Raw genomic sequence first — 23,996 nt, forward strand, 5'->3', positions numbered from 1 at the left:
TCTACCATCTGTGCTACCGAAGCACGAATCACGCCCGGTACTCACAGATTGGAAGTTTGGAAGGTAGGAGACGAGATACTGGCAGAAGTAGAGCTGTGAGTACCAGGCGTGAGTCGTGGTTCGGTAGCCCAGATGGTAGAGCACTTGTGCATTGGTACGAGGGAGTGTCATGAACAACATATTAAAAATCCTCACTGGTGGGGCGTGAACGTCATGGTGGGTCACTTCTTTATATTTTCCTTGAATAACTCGGAAACCGCGGTTTCGAGAAAAATTGTTTATCAATTAAGAAAATAAACTGCATTAAATTTGCTGTAAAAAACATCCTATTCACTTTTTCTTTGAGACTAATAGTTTCCCCTTTGTAGGGGATGTAAATGTCTCAGATTATTAAAAATAGTGTTTTACTAGCATGAAAATAGGGTTTAATTAAAACAAGTAGGTCAAGAGCAAATATTGAATGTGTGTATCACGTCTAAGTGCAGTAGAGTTCTGTTAGGTATAAATCATATTCTCAGGGGTATAACAGGTGGGAGGAGTGGAGACGTGTAGCTTGGGAGTGGGAGGTAAGGTAGATTGCTGGATTGTGGCCATGCAGGCCCCTTCTTCACAGGTCTGCAAAATGAGCGCGAGCGGGTGATTCCGCACTCTCTCTATCCAAGTACATCACAAGAAGAAAAATATAGGACATTTTACAAATTTATACCGACTCTCCGCAGCTTGCCTAATGAACCACTGGTGACGCAGATGTGTTTGTGCGTGTGTGTGTGTGTGTGTGTGTGTGTGTGTGTGTGTGTGTGAGTGTGTAGGTGATTTGGGGGGGGTGTAGGGGATGGGGTGGACAGGAAGGGGATATTTATTTTCCACAAAATACGTTAACACTACATGGAACACAGATAGGGGTTACTAATAAAACTAATGTGTAAGAAACGCATACTACATCAATCTTCGGAAATAATTGCCGTTAAACTATTTTTATACCATTAAGACACTACTTCTAATAATTTGAAATTTTTCCGTTCCTTGCAACACGGAGAGTAAGTTCTAGAGAATATGTGAATAGGTCTTTTGTAGGTGATATATTGTAGTTTAATGTTGCACTGGGAAATATTTCCGTTATAAACCGCAATACACGAGTTATTCAAGAAAAACATGGAAAGTTATCTTTAAACGTTGACCCAGCCTTACATTCAGACCCCATCGCTGGGAATTTGTAGCAAGTTGTTAACGACTCTTCCTCCAACCACTGTACAAAAATCTATGACTTTCAGATTAAAAGATCATGCATCTAAATTGTTGACCAGAATAATATACAGAAGAAAAGAATGGATCTGTTACATGACGATCAGTTTGTCTTCAGAAAAAGTAAATGCACCAGGAGAGGCAGTTCTGACGTTGCGCTTGATAATGGTAGCAAGATTGAAGAAAAGTCAAGATACGTTCATAGGATTTGTCGACCAGAAAAAAGTGATCGACAACGTTAAATGAATCAAGATGTTCGAAATTCTGAGAAAACTGGGATTAAGTTACAGAAAAGATAGGCTCTACACAATATGCGCAAGAACCAAGAGGGAACAATAAAACTGAAATACCAAGAAGGAAGAGCTCGAATTAAAAGGGGGAAGGACGGGGATTTAGTCTTCCAAACCTACTGTTCAATCTGTACATTGCAGGAGCAATGACAGAAATAAAAGAAAGAGTGAATGGTTATCAATGATAAAATTCGCTGACGACATCCTCACTGAAAGTGAGGAATATTGGCTCTGAGCACTATGGGACTTAACATCTGTGGTCATCAGTCCCCTAGAACTTAGAACTACTTAAACCTAACTAACCTAAGGACATCACACAACACCCAGCCATCACGAGGCAGAGAAAATCACTGACCCCGCCGGGAATCGAACCCGGGAACCCGGGCGCGGGAAGCGAGAACGCTACCGCACGACCACGAGCTGCGGGCAGTACAGAGTATGGTCTGAGAAGAAATCAAAGAAAGACTAAAGCATTTGAGATGCGGTACGGCAGAAGAATGTTGAAAATCAGTGGACGGATAAGATAGGGAATGAGGACGTTCTCTGGAGAATCAGCGAGGAAAGGAAATATGGCAAACACTCACAAGGAGGAGGGACAGGATGCTATGACATCTGTTAAGACGTTAGGGAAAACTATGGTAATAGAAAGAATTATAGAAGATAAAAATATACAAGAAGACAGATTTGAATACATCCAGCAAATAATATTTAGGACGTAGGCTCAAGTGCCACTCTGAGATGAAAAGGTTACAGCAGCAGAGGAATTCGTCGCGGGTCGCATCAAACCAGACAGAAGATTGAAGACTAAAAACAAAAACTTACGCATTATTAACAATTTATGGGGAACAAATAAAACCTTTTCTTTGTTATACATCATACTGAACAAATGTGTGGTAGCTCCTGTAAATAATAATATAATGATTTAGTTTTATTTTCAACTGTTTTGGAGAGATTGTACAATTGTTAATTTCCTTCAAACATCTCAGTTTTATGCGCAATATTTTATCGCAGTATACACTCTTGGAAATTGACATAAGAACACCGTGAATCCATTGTCCCAGGAAGGGGAAACTTTATTGACACATTCCTGGGGTCAGATACATCACATGATCACACTCACAGAACCACAGGCACATAGACACAGGCAACAGAGCATGCACAATGTCGGCACTAGTACAGTGTATATCCACCTTTCGCAGCAATGCAGGCTGCTATTCTCCCATGGAGACGATCCTAGAGATGCTGGATGTAGTCCTGTGGAACGGCTTGCCATGCCATTTCCACCTGGCGCCTCAGTTGGACCAGCGTTCGTGCTGGACGTGCAGACCGCGTGAGACGACACTTCATCCAGTCCCAAACATGCTCAATGGGGGACAGATCCGGAGATCTTGCTGGCCAGGGTAGTTGACTTACACCTTCTAGAGCACGTTGGGTGGCACGGGATACATGCGGACGTGCATTGTCCTGTTGGAACAGCAAGTTCCCTTGCCGGTCTAGGAATGGTAGAACGATGGGTTCGATGACGGTTTGGATGTACCGTGCACTATTCAGTATCCCCTCGACGATCACCAGTGGTGTACGGCCAGTGTAGGAGATCGCTCCCCACACCATGATGCCGGGTGTTGGCCCAGTGTGCCTCGGTCGTATGCAGTCCTGATTGTGGCGTTCACCTGCACGGCGCCAAACACGCATACGACCATCATTGGCACCAAGGCAGAAGCGACTCTCATCGCTGAAGACGACACGTCTCCATTCGTCCCTCCATTCACGCCTGTCGCGACACCACTGGAGGCGGGCTGCACGATGTTGGGGCGTGAGCGGAAGACGGCCTAACGGTGTGCGGGACCGTAGCCCAGCTTCATGGAGACGGTTGCGAATGGTCCTCGCCGATACCGCAGGAGCAACAGTGTCCCTAATTTGCTGGGAAGTGGCGGTGCGGTCCCCTACGGCACTGCGTAGGATCCTACGGTCTTGGCGTGCATCCGTGCGTCGCTGCGGTCCGGTCCCAGGTCGACGGGCACGTGCACCTTCCGCCGACCACTGGCGACAACATCGATGTACTGTGGAGACCTCACGCCCCACGTGTTGAGCAATTCGGCGGTACGTCCACCCGGCCTCCCGCATGCCCACTATACGCCCTCGCTCAAAGTCCGTCAACTGCACATACGGTTCACGTCCACGCTGTCGCGGCATGCTACCAGTGTTAAAGACTGCGATGGAGCTCCGTATGCCACGGCAAACTGGCTGACACTGACGGCGGCGGTGCACAAATGCTGCGCAGCTAGCGCCATTCGACGGCCAACACCGCGGTTCCTGGTGTGTCCGCTGTGCCGTGCGTGTGATCATTGCTTGTACAGCCCTCTCGCAGTGTCCGGAGCAAGTATGGTGGGTCTGACACACCGGTGTCAATGTGTTCTTTTTTCCATTTCCAGGAGTGTATGTAGCGGTTGTAACCAGCTTTGTCGATTAGATTCGATCGTCTAATTTCTAACATATACTCCAAGGTTTGCTCTTACGTCTTCGTTTCTTAGTGTATCTAATTTTGCAACCTTGTACGTGTTTCAGACATATCCTTCTGCCACTTAGATTCTACTTTTTACTAGTTGTCCAAGTTTCACTTCTAAAAAGCAATATGGCGCTGGCAGTTACCTTATAAAACTTGTTTTTTGTGTCTTTTCTCTCTTTATTGCTCAGTGTTCTGTTGGGTGCTCTGCACTTCATTTGATATGTCTGTAGTTTGATCTCAATGTCGAATTCTTTCCCGTAGCTTACGATAATTCCCACGTAACTGAAAGAGTTAACTTTTGCAATGGTTTTGTTTTCTATTATGATCTTAGTCCTCACTGGTTTTGTCCCTTTGAAAGCCATCACTTTTTGTTTTTGCAACGGATATTTTCATCTTATATTCTTTAGAAATTTGGTTAAGTCTGTAGATGGATATTTTTAGCGAAGTTTCGCTATCCTATACACTTGTAAGGTGGTCTACAAAAAGCATTGTGATTGTACTAAAAATATGTCATGTACTAATCTCAAGCCCAGAGCAATTTGTTGTTTCCATGTAGCCGGCCAGAGTGGCCGATCGGTTCTGGGGGCTCAGTCTGGAACCGCGCGTCCGCTACGGTCGCAGGTTCGACCCCTGCCTCGGGCATGGATGTGTGTGATATCCTTAGGTTAGTCAGGTTTAAGTAGTTCTAAGTTCTAGGGGACTGATGACCTCAGATGTTAAGTCCCATAGTGCTCAGAGCCATTTGAACCATTTGCTTTCATGTCTCAGTCTGCTACCTTAGAAACAAAATAACGCATGACCATGCCACATTTAAAGACATCTACTAGTTAATATGAAACATAGGCATTAATTTAAGGACAATGTTTTTGTGCTTATTCCTCTGGAGCTCGGCATTTTATATAGAAGTGAATCATGGGCTGCAGGGAAACAGTAAATGGAGAGAACCGGGGCGTTCGCTGTACTTTTGCAGAAGGTGGTCAGTTAAGAAATGACGAGATTTGCTACAGAACTAGCGAGAAGAGGAATATGTGCAGAACACTATATCAAGAAACAAGATGACGAGACGTGTTATAACATCCGTGATTAACTTCCATGGCACTAGAGGGAACCGTAGAGGGGAAAAAAGCTGTACGGTAAGACAGAGATTGGAATACACTCAACAAATAATGGAGGACGGTGGGAAGAGATTGGCGCAGGAGTACAAGTTGCGGCAGACTGCGTGACATCAGGGAGAAGATAGATGATCCAAGAAAAATAATGAATAGCAAATTCAGTTCCAGACATTCTGTCAGTAGGACTGAACCAGTAATTTTCTTGACGCAAATCGCGATTACGGAAAAAATCTTGGTCGCACAATTTTTTATTAAACGTTACGCGTTTCAAAAATTCATTGATAGACGTAAACAGTGAACAATGTACAGAAATTATGAAAAATACGAAACACAAACCAGTATAACGCATAATCGTGACAAACACTGTTTGAGTAATTATTTTAATACTTAATCTAACTTGGTCTCAACAAACTGAGCACATGAACTGTATATAGTATTAAAGTTCTCATTTCACAAATATTTCACAAAGAGGAATCTTTATGAAATGAGAAATGCGTTGCTATATACAGTCCATACGCTCAGTTTATTGAGCCTAAAACTATATTCATACGTAAGTACTGAAATAATTGCGCATACAATGTTTTTCACGATTATGTGTTACTTATTTTTCACGATTTATGTACATTTTCCACAGCTTATGTCTGACGATGATTTTTCTAAACCCGTAACATTTAATAAAGAATTATGCGATAAAGACTTTTCCATGATTGCAGTTTGTATTAAATCTGATGGGTTGCCTACCTCTACGATGGAAGAATTCCGGGATCGAGTAATAGAAATCATTTTCTTCCTAATTTCTTAAAAGTACAAGTAAAAAAGGCTTTTTTTTTCACATTTGATTTTACAATGTAGAAATTTTTTGCTGCTAGTGAACGATTTGTAGTGTTTAAACCTTGTTCCTCTAGAATTATTGCCATTCTCAGCATCGCAGGTAAATTATAATACTATCATGTATGATATAACCATATTTACAGCTAGATACTACTCATTACATTTTTTCCATATTTGTAAGTAACAATGTGGTGAACCTCACTCTTCATCCAAAACAGAGATTTAGCATACTCTATAAGACTATGATTGTTAAGAAAAGCCCACCTAAAAAGATTTTAACGACAGAATGTCTGCAGTAATTATTGTATGCAGGAGGATTTGCGGTAATTTCCTGAACCTACAATCCTTACGGGTAGTAGAGGCGATAATTAGGCTATATCTCTTTGCATAAATTGATAATCCGGTTAACACTAAATGAACCAAATTATTTTGGAAAAAGATATTAAATGAAAGTGATTGGTGATGTTAGTACAAAGGGAAAAATGACTGGTGGGCACAGATAATCCTATACTTTTTCATGGTAACCCACATTAAACATATTAGTAAGAACATATACTACTATTAACCCATGTGAAGTGTGTTTCCTATTATCATGTTAATTAGTACATTTAGTAAGTCCAATTTCCATCTCAAAGCTGCACCTGTTTGAAAGCGGGGACATCCGTTCGCATGTCAAAACAGATTTTGTTTATTAGTCTCACATACTCACTCTCATGCTCCGCTGTTTTCTTCGACAAATACTCGACCATCTGATGTCCAATCTCGGTCATTAGTAAGAACATGTTCTTCATCTTCATCGAAGAGAAAGCTGGGCTCAGGGTGCATCGCATGTCGTGCCACTCTTTACCTAAGGTGGAAAAATGACGTGAAGATTATGCAGTGCATTTGTTCCCTACAAATATGCAGAATTGTACCTGGAACAAAAGAATGCATTTACTACTCTGCTCTTAGCCCTTAGCAACTGATTAAGGCCATGATGCTCTTTCCTTAAGATAGAAAAACATTTTGTGATTGCGTAGTGCATGTGGATTCTGTACAAAATAGGCAGTACTACAACTACGTAGAGTAAGTTGCGACATCTGCTTAGGATGTGTCATGGAGTGTAATTAAAAGATTGATACGAGACATGCCTTGTTAACTCTAATTACACTGAACAAAATGTATGATGTAGTATAGTAATAGACTTAGAGAAAGCTTTTCACGATGATGACTGGAGTACTCTCTTTCAAATTCTGAAGATGGCAAGTGCCAAATACAGGGAGCGAAAGGCTATTTACAATTTGTACAGAAACCAGATGTCAGTTATAAGAGTCGAGGGGATGACAGGGAAGCAATCGTTGGACAGGGAGTAAGACAGGGTTGCAGCCTCTCCCCGATGTTATTCAATCTGTATATTGAGCAAGCAGTAAAGGAAACAAAAGAAAAATTCGGAGTAGGAATTGAAATCCATGGAATAGAAATAAAAACTTTGAGGTTCACCAACAACATTGTAATTCTGTCAGAGACAGCAAAGGACTTGGAAGAGCAGTTGAACGGAATGGACAGTGTCTTGAAGGGAGGATATAAGATGAACATCAACAAAAGCAAAACGAGGATAGCGGAATGTGGTCCATGGACCTTGCCGCTGGTGGGGAGGCTTGCGTGCCTCAGCGATACAGATGGCCGTACCGTAGGTGCAACCACAACGGAGGGGTATCTGTTGAGAGGCCAGACAAACATGTGGTTCCTAAAGAGGGGCAGCAGCCTTTTCAGTAGTTGCAGGGGCAACAGTCTGGATGATTGACTGATCTGGCCTTGTAACATTAACCAAAACGGCCTTGCTGTGCTGGTACTGCGAACGGCTGAAAGCAAGGGGAAACTACAGCCGTAATTTTTCCCGAGGACATGCAGCTCTGCTGTATGATTAAATGATGATGCCGTCCTCTTGGGTAAAATATTCCGGAGGTAAAATAGTCCCCCATTCGGATCTCCGGACAGGGACTACTCAGGAGGACGTCGTTATCAGGAGAAAGAAAACTGGCGTTCTACGGATCGGAGCGTGGAATGTCAGATCCCTTAATCGGGCAGGTAGGTTAGAAAATTTAAAAAGGGAAATGGATAGGTTAAAGTTAGATATAGTGGGAATTAGTGAAGTTTGGTGGCAGGAGGAACAAGACTTTTGGTCAGGTGATTACAGGGTTATAAATACAAAATCAAATAGGGGTAATGCAGGAGTAGGTTTAATAATGAATAAAAAAATAGGAGTGCGGGTTAGCTACTACAAACAGCATAGTGAACGCATTATTGTGGCCAAGATAGACACAAAGCCCATGCCTACTACAGTAGTACAAGTTTATATGCCAACTACCTCTGCAGATGATGAAGAAATAGATGAAATGTATGACGAGATAAAAGAAATTATTCAGGTAGTGAAAGGAGACGAAAATTTAATAGTCATGGGTGACTGGAATTCGTCAGTAGGAAAAGGGAGAGAAGGAAACATAGTAGGTGAATATGGATTGGGGGGAAGGAATGAAAGAGGAAGCTGCCTTGTAGAATTTTGCACAGAGCATAACTTAATCATAGCCAACACTTGGTTCAAGAATCATAAAAGAAGGTTGTATACGTGGAAGAATCCTGGAGATAGTAGTAGGTATCAGATAGATTATATAATGGTAAGACAGAGATTTAGGAACCAGGTTTTAAATTGTAAGACATTTCCTGGGGCAGATGTGGATTCTGACCACAATCTATTGGTTATGAACTGCAGATTGAAACTGAAGAAACTGCAAAAAGGTGGGAATTTAAGGAGATGGGACCTGGATAAACTGAAAGAACCAGAGGTTGTAGAGAGTTTCAGGAAGAGCATAAGGGAACAATTGACAGGAATGGGGGAAAGAAATACAGTAGAAGAAGAATGGGTAGCTCTGAGAGATGAAGTAGTGAAGGCAGCAGAGGATCAAGTAGGTAAAAAGACGAGGCCTAATAGAAATCCTTGGGTAACAGAAGAAATATTGAATTTAATTGATGAAAGGAGAAAATACAAAAATGCAGTAAATGAAGCAGGCAAAAAGGAATACAGACGTCTCAAAAATGATATCGACAGGAAGTGCAAAATGGCTAAGCAGGGATGGCTAGAGGACAAATGTAAGGATGTAGAGGCTTGTCTCACTAGGGGTAAGATAGATACTGCCTACAGGAAAATTAAAGAGACCTTTGGAGAGAAGAGAACCACTTGTATGAATATCAAGAGCTCAGATGGCAACCCAGTTCTAAGCAAAGAAGGGAAGGCAGAAAGGTGGAAGGAGTATATAGAGGGTTTATACAAGGGCGATGTACTTGAGGACAATATTATGGAAATGGAAGAGGATGTAGATGAAGACGAAATGGGAGATAAGATACTGCGTGAAGAGTTTGACAGAGCACTGAAAGACCTGAGTCGAAACAAGGCCCCGGGAGTAGACAACATTCCATTTGAACTACTGATGGCCTCGGGAGAGCCAGTCCTGGCAAAACTCTACCATCTGGTGAGCACTATTTATGAGACAGGCGAAATACCCTCAGACTTCAAGAAGAATATAATAATTCCAATCCCAAAGAAAGCAGGTGTTGACAGATGTGAAAATTACCGAACTATCAGTTTAATAAGTCACAGCTGCAAAATACTAACGCGAATTCTTTACAGTCGAATGGAAACACTGGTAAAAGGCGACCTCGGGGAAGATCAGTTTGGATTTCGTAGAAATGTTGGAACACGTGAGGCAATACTGACCTTACGACTTATCTTGGAAGAAAGATTAAGAAAAGGCAAACCTACGTTTCTAGAAAGAGAGAAAGCTTTTGACAATGTTAACTGGAATACTCTCTTTCAAATTCTGAAGGTGGCAGGGGTAAAATACAGGGAGGGAAAGGCTATTTACAGTTTGTACAGAAACCAGATGGCAGTTATAAGAGTCGAGGGGCATGAAAGGGAAGCAGTGGTTGGGAAAGGAGTAAGACAGGGTTGTAGCCTCTCCCCGATGTTATTCAATCTGTATATTGAGCAAGCAGTAAAGGAAACAAAAGAAAAATTCGGAGTAGGTATTAAAATTCATGGAGAAGAAGTAAAAACTTTGAGGTTCGCCGATGACATTGTAATTCTGTCAGAGACAGCAAAGGACTTGGAAGAGCAGTTGAACGGAATGGACATTGTCTTGAAAGGAGGATATAAGATGAACATCAACAAAAGCAAAACGAGGATAATGGAATGTAGTCAAATTAAGTCGGGTGATGCTGAGGGAATTAGATTAGGAAATGAGACACTTAAAGTAGTAAAGGAGTTTTACTATTTCGGGAGTAAAATAACCGATGATGGTCGAAGTAGAGAGGATATAAAATGTAGACTGGCAATGGCAAGGAAAGCGTTTCTCAAGAAGAGGAATTTGTTAACATCGAGTATAGATTTAAGTGTCAGGAAGTCGTTTCTGAAAGTATTTGTATGGAGTGTAGCCATGTATGGAAGTGAAACATGGACGATAACTAGTTTGGACAAGAAGAGAATAGAAGCTTTCGAAATGTGGTGCTACAGAAGAATGCTGAAGATAAGGTGGGTAGATCACGTAACTAATGAGGAGGTATTGAATAGGATTGGGGAGAAGAGAAGTTTGTGGCACAACTTGACTAGAAGAAGGGATCGGTTGGTAGGACATGTTTTGAGGCATCAAGGGATTACAAATTTAGCATTGGAGGGCAGTGTGGAGGGTAAAAATCGTAGAGGGAGACCAAGAGATGAATACACTAAGCAGATTCAGAAGGATGTAGGTTGCAGTAGATACTGGGAGATGAAGAAGCTTGCACAGGATAGAGTAGCATGGAGAGCTGCATCAAACCAGTCTCAGGACTGAAGACCACAACAACAACAGTCGAATTAAATCAGGTGATGCTGAGGGAATTAGATTAGGTAATGAGACACTTAAAGTAGTAAAGTAGTTTTGCTATTTGGCGAGCAAAATAACTAATGATGGTCGAAATAGATAGGATATAAAATGTAGACTGGCAATGGCAAGGAAAACGTTTATGAAGAAGAGAAATTTGTTAACGTCGAGTATAGATTTAAATGTCAGGAAGTAGTTTCTGAAAGTATTTGTATGGAGTGTAGCCATGTATGGAAGTGAAACAAGGATAAATAGTTCAGACAAGAAGAAAATAGAAGCTTTCGAAATGTAGTGCTACAGAAGAATGCTGAAGATTAGATAGGCACACCACATAGCTAATGAGGAGGTATTGAATAGAATTGGGGAGAAGAGGAGCTTGTGGCACAACTTGACTAGAAGAAGGGATCGGTTGGTAGGACATGTTCTGAGGCATCAAGGGATCACCAATTTAGTATTGGAGGGCAGCATGGAGGGTAAAAATCTTGGAGGGAGGCCAAGAGATGAATACACGAAGCAGATTCAGAAGGCTGTAGGCTGCAGTAGGTACTGGGAGATGAAGAAGCTTTCACAGGATAGAGTAGCATGGAGAGCTGCATCAAACCAGTCTCTGGACTGAAGACCACAACAACAACATGGTAACAATTTCAGGAACAAAGCCATTGCTCAGTGATAAGGCCGTAATTTGACGTAAGTAGCTTATAATAGTTTTGCTACGGTTGGACTCTCCTGTCAACGATTTTTTCCGTGTTTGCGAGTTAAATATGCGTTTTTAAAATTCGGGTTCTGAAAAACACGATTTTTGTGTTTACTCCAAGATTATTCGACACTCATATATCACCTTCCGTATATCTCGATCTATTTCTGTAGAAAATTAAACCAATTTAGTGGTGGTTTTTCTATTTAGAACCTAAAAACTGTAGCATTTGCATTTTATTTATTTTGTTTCGATTGCTCACCTGAAAATTACGTTAAGTGTGGAATTTAATTTGTAGATTTCGGCTAGTTTTTATGCCTTTTTATCGTTTCATATAGCGTCATCTGCACAGTAGTCGGAAGAGTTTGCTTAAGAAGTTGTTTATCTCGAAAATACCTTTTCAAGAGTAATAGTTGCGTGTGTCTTCTACTAACGTTTTAGTTCAGTTGTCTTTCTATTGTGGGTATATACTGTTTTCCTCATCTGTTACATAAAAAACGAGATCGGAGAAAACACTTAACGTCGCTAAACGCATCGAGAGACGCTTATTACTGTCGCCGCTCATTTGTTGGTTTTGTTTCTGTTCAATTTGGCGCTAGTTACGACTGTTTGACGCAAGTTGTTGTGATGGCTGCTGAAGGAAAAATTATCTGACGTCTGTGCATGTGTGTGAAATCAGAGAGAGAGAGAGAGACAGAGAGAGAGAGAGAGAGAGAGAGAGAGAGAGAGAGAGAGCTAGGGGTGGGGAGAGACTGAGAAGCGTCAGATGTTTTTCATCAATCGAGAATGGTTGATATACTCTTATTTCATTCGAGGAAGTGTGTTTAATTCATTAAGTGTTGCAAACTGTTTTATTGCACAGTGTCACGTCTGTTTTTAAAACATTATTTACGTGAATTAATAGGTTTTTATGTGCTATTTTTCGTCTATTGCAAGTTTTCCTTAGAGTCTATTGCTTTCTTCGAGGATGTTGAGATCAGTCGTGGATTTCCTATATGAAGCAGTCTGGAACAGTGGAATGTGTACCGTGACTTTTTGAGGCTCTGAGCTATGCGGAATTGGTTCAAATGGCTCTGAGCATTATGCGACTTAACTTCTGAGGTCATCAGTCGCCTAGAACTTAGAACTAATTAAACCTAACCAACCTAAGGACATCACACACATCCATGCCCGAGGCAGGATTCGAACCTGCGACCGCAGCGGTCGCTCGGCTCCAGACTGTAGCGCCTAGAACCACACGGCCACTCCGGCCGGCTATTCGGAATTCTTAGTATTAAAATTCCTATATGTTTGTCCTATGTAGACAGACTGGCATGAACTACACTTTAACTGACAGAATCCATCTTTGATATTTTCTGTAACGAACTTGTTTGGGAGGAATGGTATTTTTAGTCCTTATTTTTGCAGATGTTCCCCGATCTGTGGACATTTTTGTTGTTGTAGTAGTGTTCCTTGCAACGTGTTCCTGTTTCCTTTTGTCCCAACACATCACACATACAGGTTCGTCACTGGGTCCCAACCCGCGATGATCGAAGTTGGTTCAAGGTGAGACTGGGTTTTATTACACTAGTCACTCCCTGTTTACAACACAGTGTTGATTTACTTTTAGCAAGCACAGGTTCAATACGAAACCTACAACTTACAGTGAAACGGCTAAACGACGAGCTGATAAATGATATATATCTCAAGAATGTTGTGCATCGCCATACTGAAACCTGTCAGCCAATTCACGAGTGTGAACGCGGAAGTCTTGAGCGCTCACCACTCACTGGGAGTTAGGAAGAAGTGTTTTCGAGCGGTATCGTATCCAGACTGGCTAGCACAGCGACTGTTCCTCCCGGCCAATCAGGGGCCGTATCTCCCTCCCTCCACACTGGTTTAACTTTTAATATCATTTTATACTAGAAACTGCGGCTTAGAAAAAGTAATAATTGATCTCACCAGATGACTTGGTGGAAACAGACCCTCTATGCCTAAATGTCTTAAATATTTCAAATTTTATTTGTAGTAAACAGGACGTATAAAATTTAAATGTAGGGCTGCGATTCGTCGATTTCGTTTCATGGCGGAGTCTAGCCTTTTCCGCGTGCAAGGCAGGATGGACCGTTGCCAGTTTCACCGTGAGATGTCTGGCGCCATCTTGTCGGTGGAATTTGCAAAGGTCTGTTGTGTTTCTCCAGGCCGCCTACCGCCAGCATCCGCCCACAAGTCAGTTTGCAATATCCCCACAGCACATGACAATAACTGGCTGCGTTCTTACTGATTTGCTCTATTTTGCAACTATCTATTTTAACTTTTTTGCTTCTAATGTCCACTTGTCGCCTCCCGGAATATTGACTTCGTGGGACACCATGTATACTTTTCTACGAGTCCATATACTTTGTTCTTTTCGTCATCAACCTTAAAGTTAGTTTGATGCAGCTGTCAAACTCCCGTTATACGTCAGCTTTTCTCTCAATTTTAGCATAAATGCTGCATCTCACATCATAATCTGCCTTATGTACCCCCACCTATGCCACCATCTAACCTGAGAAGAAAGAGAATTTGCATCCACCAGCAGCTGCCGGCTCATGAGGACATACCTGTTATCTGAGTCAACAGTCTTCGCTCACGACATCCCAACCTCGGAACAGCTAGCAACCTGGTTAACCACAACTTCAGTCACCGCGAAACTTTGGGGAAAGAATGGTGCAGTAATACCCTACAGATCTCTACATCTTTCTCCACGGCAGCAACAAACATGTGAGCACCAGAGGACACTCAGCAGCATCCCCAGACTAATCGTGGGAGACACAGTGACCTGGTGCACAGTTGGGGGAACTGTATGACTGCATTATAGCTTCCCAAGGCAGACTGTCAGACACACTGAGCAGAGCGCTTTGAAAATTCGTGTCTTGGAAACCCCTCGGACTTACTCGACACTTTAGTCGATGTGATAAAATTATGTAAATGATACGTTCATATACTTGTAAATTATATGCATACGTTATTCGTATTTCTGAAGTGATGTGTAGTTGGCACACAAATAATAATAATAATATGCGTGCCCTGCGACTCCTCTCCACCATTCCTTAAAATATAGCCTCCAACAACTATCCAGCTAAATGTGTCCAAGCATTCTGTCTCTTCAGTTCATTATGCTCTTCATTGGTCTTCTTTATCCATCACCCATTGCAAGACTTCATTTTCCATTAGTTGATGAATCCAGCTGATATTACACATCGACCGTTTCGCAAACAAACATTGCATGTTCGAACACAGTTCTTGGCGAATCTTTTCTTGGTCTCAGGTTTTATATTTTTGCATTTTACCAGCTGGTTTCTTTTGTAGAAATGTGTTTTAATTTCTACAACGGCAGTTACATATTTCTTGCATCTTTATCTGTTCCAGTAACAAGGCAGCAAAATTCGTCCACTTCGTCCAGCGTGTTTTGTGTATGTTTAGCATTTAGTGATCCCGAATTTTCACCTTTTGTTCAGATTATTACCTTAGAATTATTTGCGTTTGTATACGTAAAATAGATGTTGGCTTAGACAAGTCCAATGCCATTGTTGTTGTTGTTGTTGTTGTTGTTGTTGCTGTGGTCTTCAGTCCTGACACTGGTTTGATGCAGCTCTCCATGCTACTCTATCTTGTGCAAGCTTCTTCATCTCCCAATACGTACTGCAGCCTACATCCTACAGAATCTGTTTAGTATATTCATCTCTTGGTCTCCCTCTACGATTTTTACCCTCCACGCTGCCCTCCAGTACTAAATTGGTGATCCCTTGATGCCTCAGAACATGTTCTACCAACCGATCCCTTCTTCTTGTCAAGTTGTGCCACGAACTCCTCTTCTCCCCAATCATATTCAATACTTCCTCATTAGTTACGTGATCTACCCATCTAATCTTCAGCATTCTTCTGTAGCACCACATTTCAAAGGCTTCTATTCTCTTCTTCTCCAAACTATTTATCGTCCATGTTTCACTTCCATACATGGCTACACTCCATACAAATACTTTCAGAAACTACTTCCTGACATTTAAACCTATACTCGATGTTAACAGATTTTTCTTCTTTAGAAACGCTTTCCTTGCTATTGCCAGTCTACATTTTATATCCTCTCTACTTCGACCATAATCAGTTATTTTGCTCCCCAAATAGCAAAACTCCTTTACTACTTTAAGTGTCTCATTTCCTAATCTAATTCCCTCAGCATCTCCCGACTTAATTCGACTACATTCCATTATCCTCGTTTTGCTTTTGTTGATGTTCATCTTATATCCTCCCTTCAAGGCACTGTCCATTCCGTTCAACTGCTCTTCCAAATTCTTTGCTGTCTCTGACAGAATTACAATGTCATCGGCGAACCTCAAAGTTTTTATTTCTTCTCCGTGGATTTTAATACCTACTCCGAATTTTTCTTTTGTTTCCTTTACTGTTGCTCAATATACAGATTGAATAACATCGGGGAGAGGCTACAACCCTGTCTCACGCCCTTCCCTACCACTGCTTCCCTTTCATGCCCCTCGACTCTTATAACTGCCATCTGGTTTCTGTATAAATTGTAAATAGCCTTTCGCTCCCTGTATTTTACCCTGCCACCTTCAGAATTTGAAAGAGATTATTCCAGTCAACAATGTCAAAAGCTTTCTCCACGTCTACAAATGCTAGAAACGTAGGTTTGCCTTTTCTTAATCTAGCTTCTAAGGTAAGTCGTAGGGTCAGTATTGCCTCACGTGTTCCCATATTTCTACGGAATCCAAACTGATCTTCCCGGAGGTCGGCTTCTACCAGTTTTTCCATTCGTCTCTAAAGAATTCGCGTTAGTATTTTGCAGCCGTGACTTATTAAACTGATAGTTCGGTAATTTTCACATCTGTCAACGCCTGCTTTCTTTGAGATTGGAATTATTATATTCTTGAAGTCTGAGGGAATTTCGCCTGTCTGATACATCTTGCTCACCAGATGGTAGAGGTTTGTCAGGACTGGCTCTCCCAACGCTGTCAGAAGTTCTAATGGAATGTTGTCTACTCCGGGGGCCTTGTTTCGACTTAGGTCTTTAAGTGCTCTATCAAATTCTTCACGCAGTATCATATCTCCCATTTCATCTTCATCTACATCGTCTTCCATTTCCATAATATTGTCCTCAAGAACATCGCCCTTGTATAGTCCCTCTATATACTCCTTCCACATTTCTGCTTTCCCTTCTTTGCTTAGAACTGGGTTTCCATCTGAGCCCTTGATATTCATACAAGTGGTTCTCTTTTCTCCAATGGTCTCTTTAATTTTCCTGTAGGTAGTATCTATCTTACCCCTAGTGAGGTAAGATTCTACATCCTTACATTTGTCCTCTAGCCATGCCTGATCTGAATTCATTGTTTTCCCCTTTCGGCGACTAATGCTAGGTCATCGGTAAACCATATCGTGCCAATTTTCAGTCTACATTTACATCTACATCCATATTCCGCAAGCCACCTGACGCTGTGTGGCGGAGGGTACTTTGAGTACCTCTATCGGTTCTCTCTTCTATTCCAGGCTCGTATTGTTCGTGGAAAGAAAGATTGTCGGTATGCCTCTGCGTGGGCTCTGATCTCTCTGATTTTATCCTCATGGTCTCTTCGCGAGATATACGTAGGAGGGAGCAATATACTGCTTGACTCCTCGGTGAAGGTATATTATCGAAATTTCAACAAAAGCCCGTACCTAGCTACTGAGCGTCTCTTCTGCAAATTCTTCCACTGGAGTTTATCTATCATCTCCGCAACGCTTTCGCGATTACTAAATGATGCTGTAACGAAGCGCGCTGCTCTCCGTTGGATCTTCTCTATCTCTTCTATCAACCCTATCTGGTACGGATCCCACACTGCTGAGCAATATTCAAGCAATGAGCGAACAGGTGTACTGTAACCTACTTCCTTTGTTTTCGGATTGCATTTTCTGAGGATTCTTCCAATGAATCTCAGACTGGCATCTGCTTTACCGACGATCAACTTTATTCCATTTCAAATCACTCCTAATGCCTACTCCCAGATAATTTATGGAATTAACTGCTTCCAGTTGCTGACCTCCTATATTGTAGCTAAATAATAAAGGCTCTTTCTTTTTATGTGTTCGCAGCACATTATACTTGTCTACATTGAGATTCAATTGCCATTCCCTGCACCATGCGTCAATTCTTTGCAGATCCTCCTGCATTTCAGTACAATTTTCCATTGTTACAACCCGTCGATATACCACAGCATCATCCGCAAAAAGCCTCAGTGAACTTCCGATGTCATCCACAAGGTCATTTATGTATATTGTGAATAGCAACGGTCCTACGACACTCCCCTGCGGCACACCTGAAATCACTCTTACTTCGGAAGACTTCTCTCCATTGAGAATGACATGCTGCGGTCTGTTATCTAGGAACTCTTCAATTCAATCACACAGTTGGTCTGATAGTCCATATGCTCTTACTTTGTTCATTAAACGACTGTGGGGAACTGTATCGAACGCCTTGCGGTAGTCAAGAAACACGGCATCTACCTGGTAATCCGTGCCTATGGCCCTCTGAGTCGCGTGGACGAATAACGTGAGCTGGGTTTCACACGATCGTCTTTTTCGAAATCCATGGTGATTCGTACAGAGTAAATTGCTACGCTCTTCAAGAGACCTACGGTATACCGCTGCAAGAAGGGGGGCAAGTTCCTTCGCGTACTCTGTGTAAAATCGAAATGGTATCCCATCAGGTCCAGCGGCCTTTCCTATTTTGAGCGTTTTTAATTGTTTCTCTATCCCTCTGTCGTCTCTTTCGATATCTACGATTTTGTCATCTGTGCGACAATCTAGAGAGGGAACTACGTGGCAGCCTTCCTCTGCGAAACAGCTTTGGAAAAAGACATTTATTATTTCGGCCTTTGGTCTGTCATCCTCTGTTTCAGTACCATTTTCGTCACTGAGTGTCTGGACATTTTGTTTTGATCCACCTACCGCTTTGACATAAGACCAAAATTTCTTAGGATTTTCTGTTAAGTCAGTACATAGAACTTTACTTTAGAATTCATTGAACGCCTCTCGCATAGCCCTCCTCACACTACATTTCGCTTCGCGTAATTTTTGTTTATCTGCAAGGCTTTGGCTATGTTTATGTTTGCTGTGAAGTGTCCTTTGCTTCCGCAGCAGTTTTCTAACTCGGTTGTTGAACCACGGTGGCTCTTTTCCATCTCTTACGATCTTGCTTGGCACATCTAATGCATACTGTACAATGGTTTTGAACTTTGTCCACTGATCCTCAACACTATCTGTACTTGAGACAAAACTTTTGTGTTGAGCTGTCAAGTACTCTGAAATCAGCTTTTTGTCACTTTTGCCAAACAGAAAAATCTTCCTACCCTTTTTAATATATCTACTTACGGCTGAAATCATCGATGCAGTAACCGCTTTATGATCGCTGATTCCCTGTTCTGTGTTAACTGTTTCAAATAGTTCGGGTCTGTTTGTCAACAGAAGGTCTAAGATGTTATCGCCACGAGTCGGTTCTCTGTTTAACTGCTCAAGGTAGTTTTCAGATAATGCACTTATCAGATAATGCTACTGCAGGTAGCTCCTATTCTGAGATCTTTACTTCGCTCACTGCCTCTTCAATATTCAAGTTAACCTCATGGGTGACAACGTACAACCTCGCCTTCCACGACTGCTGATTTTGCCCTCTTGTGTGTCTCCCATGGTACTGCCTACTCCAGTCTACTTCGCATGGTTTGCCTTACATTTTACTCCCTGCAACTGATACTACACAACCTTAGAATGGAAAAAATTACCCCATTCCACATTATTAAAAGCCTTCTCTAAATCTGTGAATGCGATATATGTTTCCTAATCTTTCCCAGATCTGAATTCTATATTAACAGCAGTACTAGCATTGCTTCTCGAGTGGCCCCGGTTCTTCTAAAACCAAATGTTATTGTTGTTGTGGTCTTCAGTCCTGAGACTGGTTTGATGCAGCTCTCCATGCTACTCTATCCTGTGCAAGCTTCTTCATCTCCCAGTACCTACTGCAACCTACATCCTTCTGAATCTGCTTAGTGTATTCATCTCTTGGTCTCCCTCTACAATTTTTACCGTCCACACTGCCCTCAAATGCTAAATTTGTGATCCCTTGATGCCTCAGAACATGTCCTACCAACCGGTCCCTTCTTCTTGTCAAGTTGTGCCACAAACTCCTCTTCTCCCCTATTCTATTCAATACCTCCTCATTAGTTACATGATCTACCCATCTAATCTTCAGCATTCTTCTGTAGCACCACATTTCGAAAGCTTCTATTCTCTTCTTCTCCAAACTATTTATCGTCAATGTTTCACTTCCATACATGGCTACACTCCATACAAATACTTTCAGAAATGACATCCTGACACTTAAATCTATACTCAATGTTAACAAATTCCTCTTCCTCAGAAACGCTTTCCTTGCCATTGACAGTCTATATTTTATATCTTCTCTACTTCGACCACCATCAGTTATTTTGCTCCCAAACAGCAAAACTCCTTTACTACTTTAAGTGTCTCATTTCCTAATCTAATTCCCTCAGCATCTCCCGACTTAATTCGACTACATTCCATTATCCTCGTTTTGCTTTTGTTGATGTTCATCTTACATTCTCCCTTCAATACACTGTCCATTCCGTTCAACTGCTCTTCCAAGTCCTTTGCCGTCTCTGACAGAATTACAATGTCATCGACGAATCTCAAAGTTTTTATTTCTTCTCCATGGATTTTAATACCTACACCGAATTTTTCTTCTGTTTCCTTTACTGCTTGCTCAATATACAGATTGAATAACATCGGGGAGAGGCTACAACCCTGTCTTACTCCCTTCCCAACCGCTGCTTCCCTTTCATGCCACTTGACTCTTATAACTGCCATCTGGTTTCTGTACCAATTGTAAATAGCCTTTCGCTCCCTGTATTTTACCCCTGCCACCTTCAGAATTTGTCAAAAGCTTTCTCCAAGTCTATAAATGCTAGAAACGCAGGTTTGCCTTCCCTTAATCTTCCTTCTAAGATAAAGCGTAAGGTCAGTATTGCCTCACGTGATCCAGTGTTTCTACGGAATCCAAACTGATCTTCCCTGAGGTCGGCTTCTACCAGTTTTTCCATTTGTCTGTAAAGAATTCGCGTTAGTATTTTGCAGTTGTGACTTATTAAACTGATAGTTCGGTAATTTTCACATCTGTCAACACCTGATTTTTTTTGGGATTGGAATTATTATATTCTTCTTGAAGTCTGAGGTATTTCGCCTGTCTCATACATCTTGCTCACCAGATGGTAGATTTTTGTCATGACTGGCTCTTCCAACGCCGTCAGTAGTTCTAATGGGATGGCGCCTACTCCGCGGCCTTGTTTCGACTTACGTCTTTCAGTGCTCTGTCAAACTGTTCACGCAGTATCTTATCTCCCATTTATTCTTCATCTACATCGTCTTCCATTTCCATAATATTGTCCTCAAGTAGATCGCCCTTGTATAGACCCTCTATATACTCCTTCCACCTTTCTGCTTTCTCTTCTTTGCTTCGAACTGGGTTTCCATCTGAGCTCTTGATATTCAAACAAGTGGTTCTCTTTTCTCCAATGGTCTCTTTAATTTTCCTGTAGGCAGTATCTATCTTACCCCAAGTGAGATAAGCCTCTAAATCCTTACATTTGTCCTCTATCCATCCCTGCTTAGCAGTTTTGCACATCCTGTCGATCTCATTTTTCAGACGTTTGTATTCCTTTTTGCCTGCTTCATTTACTACATTTTTGTATTTTCTCCTTTCATCAATTAAATTCAGTATTTCTTCTGTACCCCAATAATTTCTACCAGCCCTCGTCTTTTTACCTACTTGATCCTCTGCTACCTTCACTATTTCATCCCTCAGAGCTACTCATTCTTCTTCCACTGTATTTCTTTCCCCCCATTCCTGTCAATTGTTCCCTTATGCTCTCCCTGAAACTCTGTACAACCTCTGGTTCTTTCAGTTTACCCAGGTCCCATCTCATTAAATTCCTACCTTTTTGCGGTTTCTTCAGTTTTAATCTACAATTCATAACCAATAGACTGTGGTCAGAGTCCACATCTGCCCCTGGAAATGTCTTACAATTTAAAACCTGGTTCCTAAATCTCTGTCTTGCCATTATATAATCTATCTGATACCTTTTAGTATCTCCAGGGTTCTTTCATGTATACAGCCTTCTTTCATGATTCTTGAACCAAGTGTTAGCTATGATTAATTTATGCTCTGTGCAAAATTCTACCAGACGGCTTCCTCTTTCATTTCTTACCCCCAATCCATATTCACCTACTATGTTTCCTTCTCTCCCTTTCCCTACTCTCGAATTCCAGTCACCCATGACCATTAAATTTTCGTCTCCCTTCACTACCTGAATAATTTCTTTTATCTCATCATACATTTCATCAATTTCGTCATCATCTGCAGAGCTAGTTGTGATGTAAACTTGTACTACTGTAGTAGGCGTGGGTTTCGTGTCTATCTTGGCCACAATAATGCGTTAACTATGCTGTTTGTAGTAGCTTACCCGCACTCCTATTTTTTTATTCATTATTAAACCTACTCCTGCATTACCCCTATTTGATTTTGTATTTATAAGTCTGTATTCACCTGACCAAAAGTCTTGTTCCTCCTGCCACCGAACTTCACTAATTCCCACTATATCTAACTTTAACCTATCCATTTCCCTTTTTAAATTCTAACCTACCTGCCCGATTAAAGGATCTGACATTCCTCGCTCTGATCCGTAGAACGCCAGTTTTCTTTCTCCTGATAACAACGTCCTCTTGAGTAGTCCCCGCCCGGAGATCCGAATGGGGGACTATTTCCGGAATATTTTACCCAAGAGGGCGCCATCATCATTTAACCATACAGTAAAACTGCATGTCCTCAGGAAAAATTACAGCTGTAGTTTTCCCTTGATTTCAGCCGTTCGCAGTACCAGCACAGCAAGGCCGTTTTGGTTATTGTTACAAGGCCAGGTCAGTCAGTCATCCAGACTGTTGCCTCAGCAACCACTGAAAAGGCTGCTGCCCCTCTTCAGGAACCACAGGTTTGTCTGGTCTGTCAACAGATACCCCTCCGTTGTGGTTGCACCTACGATACGTCTATCTGTGTCGCTGAGGCACGCAAGCCTCCCCACCAACGGCAAGGTCCATCGTTCATGGGGGGGCTAAAACCACATGGTCCTCCCTAATCTGTTGGTACTTTCAGTTTTGCCTTTTATTCTTCGATACTCTCGTACTTTTGATGCATGTCGCACTAGACTGGTTGTGTGGTAATTACCACAGCTATGGGCTCTTCTTTTCCTCGGAAGTGTTCGAATGAGGTATCTTTCAATCACGAGCCTGAATCGTTTTAGCTTTATGTCACCCCCCCCCCTCCTCCACCTTTTACTGGTGGCCACACGAAGTTCCGCTGGTATTTCATCAAAGCACGTACATTTTTTGCATCTGAATTTGTGCAAACATTTTTTGAAGTTTAGAAATGGGAATTGTATCCTTAACATCTTCTTACGCCGTGTCCTCATTTTCAGTGATCTTAATTTCTGCTAAGCAGCTACAAAATTTCTTCAAGTATTTTTTGCATCTCCTCTAATTTTTTTTCTGGCACGACGAAAAATGTTCCTTTTAGTTTCGTGATTTGCAGTAACATTTACATTTTTTGTCGAGACGAATATTACTGCTATTTATGAGCTTGCCTTAGCATTTATACTGTATCTCTCCTGCCGCCTCAGTTTCGTCTTTCATCAAAATGGGAGAAGACATGTGAAGATGATACGATTAATTTAACCATTCTCTGCCTATCGCTAGGGATGACTGGTTAGGAATGACACTGGAAGAAAGATAGTTGTCATCGTAAACGTTTAAGATATACCATGTTATCTTTAAACGAAAAATGTAAAGTAGCAAATAAAAAGGTATATTAAGTAAATCCTTCGGACGTGTTTCCATTTTTCATGGCATATTTAATACTGCACTACAGTTTTTAATAGATACGGAATGGCAGTACGGCAACATAGGCCTAGCGCTAAACTAAAGAACTCGTGCTAAACTAAAGAAATCATAAGAAAAGGTAAATATCAGTTACGTTAACAAGACGTTAATAAGATCCATTTTCATGCAAGAAAGACACGAAGTATTATAACTTTGATTATCAAATTACGTTCTTGAACTCTCATAAGTGTGCTAATCGTTCTGAGCAGCCTAAAACATTCTTCAAATAAATCAGAAAAAACACTTGAAATAAAACAAATAAATAAAATAACAAATAAATACCGTCTGGATCACCTCTTTTATTACCGACTACCACTTTCAATCTGCGTTGCAATTCAGCTTCAGATCTTGTTGGAATAGAAAAAAAAAACAGATAGTAAGATTAAAAATTACTAAAGGGTGACGTTAGAAACATTATATAAG

At 41.5% G+C, this 23,996-nt stretch overlaps 1 protein-coding gene across 1 annotated transcript in view; it reads right to left on the bottom strand.

Annotated features, from left to right (window-relative positions):
- The window catches only part of LOC124794836 (cytochrome P450 9e2-like), a 130,072-nt gene that overhangs the window by 47,364 nt on the left and 58,712 nt on the right, over nucleotides 1-23,996 (bottom strand). The window contains exon 3 of the mRNA XM_047258501.1: nucleotides 6,691-6,828. Within this exon, the coding sequence (XP_047114457.1) occupies nucleotides 6,691-6,828 (138 nt within the window). The remainder of the gene's footprint in view (nucleotides 1-6,690; nucleotides 6,829-23,996) is intronic.

The sequence above is a fragment of the Schistocerca piceifrons genome, chromosome 4 (assembly GCF_021461385.2).
Source record: "Schistocerca piceifrons isolate TAMUIC-IGC-003096 chromosome 4, iqSchPice1.1, whole genome shotgun sequence".
In the NCBI taxonomy this organism is placed as follows: domain Eukaryota; kingdom Metazoa; phylum Arthropoda; class Insecta; order Orthoptera; family Acrididae; genus Schistocerca; species Schistocerca piceifrons.